Below are 2,736 nucleotides of genomic sequence, written 5' to 3'. Positions count from 1 at the left end.
TCTCTATCACTGACTTTAGAATTTTTTCTCTTGTTCCTACTTTGTGTAGGCCAATTACTATGTGTCTAGGGTTGGTCTTCTCATTTGATATCTTTTGGGGGTTCTCTGTATCTCTTGTGCTTGGCTGGTCACATCTCTTGTGAGATGGGGTAAGTTTTCATGGATTATCTCCTGGAATACTTGCTCCAAGTTGTTCTCCATTTCCCTTTCTTCTTCTGGAATACCAATCAGGCATCAGTTCGGTCTCTTGATATAATCACACATCCTTTTGTAGGCTTTGTTCTTTCTTTCTGAGTCTTTTTTCTATGTTTTTTACAGATTGAGTTAATTCCATGGTCTGGTCTTCAAGTTTGAGATTCTTTCTTCAGCTAGATTAATTCTGCTTTCCATGCTTGTCATCTTGTTATTTATTTCCTGGATGAAACTTTTTATTGCCAAAATCTCTGTTACAAGTTCTTTCAGAGTTGCATCTTGTCTTTCTCGAGTCTTATCCACTCTTTCCATCCATTCCCTATTCCCTGTCATATTCTGGGAACAGTCATTGGTGACTTCTATTGTTTGGGCACCAAGGTCTGACTTTTCAGCAGTTTTGTCATTGGTACACTTGAAATTGCCTAAGGCCTTCCTTTGGTTTTTCCTCATTTGTGAAAGATCTCTTGTTTTTCTCTTTAGTTCTGCTAAATAGTATCAGTGGGAGAGGCTTTTCCTTCTGATGTTTGCTCAGTCCTCTATTCTTCCCTGATCCAGGCTCTGGGTTTGTTCTATTTTGAAATAGGATGGTGGATGAAAAGCCTTGCTGTCTCTTGTAGTTTTTGAAATTTAAATAAAGTAGGGGATGGAGTGCTAGGAATCAGAGACTACTTGCAAATTAAAATGTTCACTTATTGTGGTATATGTTCCCCACCACCACTCTATATGACGATGCAAAGCAGAAACCAATGCAAAAACAATTGAACACATACACACACACACCCCAAAACAAACTGGAATAACAGCAAAGTGAAACAAAACAAACAAAAACAACAACAACAAAAAAAAAACCTCAAGAAAACTAAACACACACACACACACGCCTAGTACAAAGTGAATAGAGAAGAAAAACAGAAAGACCAGAGGAAAATAAAAATAAAAATAAAAAAGGGATTCAGGTTGAACCCTCACACATCTATTGACACATGTCTTAAACTATAAAAAAATGAATATTAAAAAAACCCAGAAAACAAAAGAGCAAAACCTGACAACAACAACAAAATTGAAAGATGAACACAAAATCATTCACATACACACATAAACAGAAAAAGACAAATTAAAGAAGAAAGAAACAGAAAAAGAAAAGAAAAAAAATTTGGGAGGGGGGTGCAGATCAAATCCTCACATACACATTCATGCACAAAGGAAAGATACTTTAAAAGTAGATGAAGTAACAAACAGTCAAAATATTTTTTAAAAATTAAAAAATAATTGAAAAATTAAAAAAAAAAAACCTGGCTTTGCAGACACCACCGCCTTGAGCCTTTTCCCATCAGCCATGGTTAACCCCACCATGTTCTTCGATCTCGAGCCCTTGGGCCATGTCTCCTCTGAGCTGTTTGCAGACAAAGTTCCAAAGACAACAGAAAACTTTCCTGCTCTGAGCACTGGAGAGAAAGGATTCAGTTATAAGGGTTCCTGCTTTCACAGAATTATTCCAGGGTTTATGTGCCAGGGTGGTGACTTTACACACCATAATGGCACCGGCGGCAAGTCCGTCTATGGGGAGAAATTAGATGATGAGAACTTCCTCTTGAAGCATACAGGTCCCGGCATCTTGTCCATGGCAAATGCTGGACCCGACACAAACAGTTCCCAGTTTTTCATCTGCACTACTAAGACTGAACGGTTGGATGGCAAGCATGTGGTTTTTGGCAAGGTGAAAGAGGGCATGAGTGTTGTGCAAGCCATGGAGGGCTTTGGGTCCCAGAATGGCAAGACCAGCAAGAAGATCACCATTGCTGACTGTGGACAACTCTCATAAATTTGGCTTGTTTTATCTTAAACTACCAGATCATTCCTTCTGGTGTAGCTCAGGAGAGCACCGTCTCCATCCTATTTGCTCACAGTATCCCTATAATCTTTGTGCTCTCGCTACAATTCTTTGGGTTCCATATTTTCCTTATTCCCTTCCATGTCTAGTTGGACTGCAGAGAAATAAAAACTAAATAACAAAAACCAAAACAACGCCCCCCCCAAAACACCTGCTCTCTTGTTGCAGGCTCTGTAATTGTTCCTCTAATCAGGTCTCTCCTGCAGATCCACCTCTTTCACTCCGTCCTCAGGGATCAAAGCAGGGAAGGAGGAGGGACCGTGGAGGTGGGTGGGACTGCAGTTTCCCCTCCCACTCCTCTATGGTCAGGGAGATCTCCTCCCATGGTGAGGTGTGGGATTGTGTCCTCCCCAGGTATGTACTCTCACCAGGGGTGCCCCAGTCAGGCTTATCTTGGAATGGGGTTCTCCTATTGCGACAGACGTCCAGGCTCCACTTGGGTTTGTCCCTCTCAGTCATGGCCCAGCTGTGTGGGTCTGACATTCAGAGGATTGCTGGGGAGGAGGGGATTTGGGTCAGCCCTGACTCACCACTGATCTCTTTGGAGTTCTTTCTCATCCTTTTCTGGTCATACCCTTTGTCCCACACCTGGATCAGGGTAGGAGGTGGGGCACCTGGAACCCAGCACTCATCAGGTCCCTCTGAAGTTTGTG

General features: G+C 42.0%; 1 protein-coding gene across 1 annotated transcript; it reads left to right on the top strand.

The window, feature by feature from the left end:
- The first annotated feature begins 1,528 nt into the window (after nt 1–1,528).
- On the top strand, nt 1,529–2,014 carry LOC103251863 (peptidyl-prolyl cis-trans isomerase A-like). Its single transcript, XM_008050484.1, has one exon. It carries the CDS (start codon nt 1,529–1,531, stop codon nt 2,012–2,014), a length of 486 nt encoding a protein of 161 aa, XP_008048675.1.
- Nucleotides 2,015–2,736: the final 722 nt, after the last annotated feature.

The sequence above is a fragment of the Carlito syrichta genome, unplaced genomic scaffold (genome assembly GCF_000164805.1).
Source record: "Carlito syrichta isolate Samal-C Ts95f unplaced genomic scaffold, Tarsius_syrichta-2.0.1 Scaffold147563, whole genome shotgun sequence".
Lineage (NCBI taxonomy): Eukaryota > Metazoa > Chordata > Mammalia > Primates > Tarsiidae > Carlito > Carlito syrichta.
This window is presented reverse-complemented; position numbering and strand designations above follow the sequence as displayed.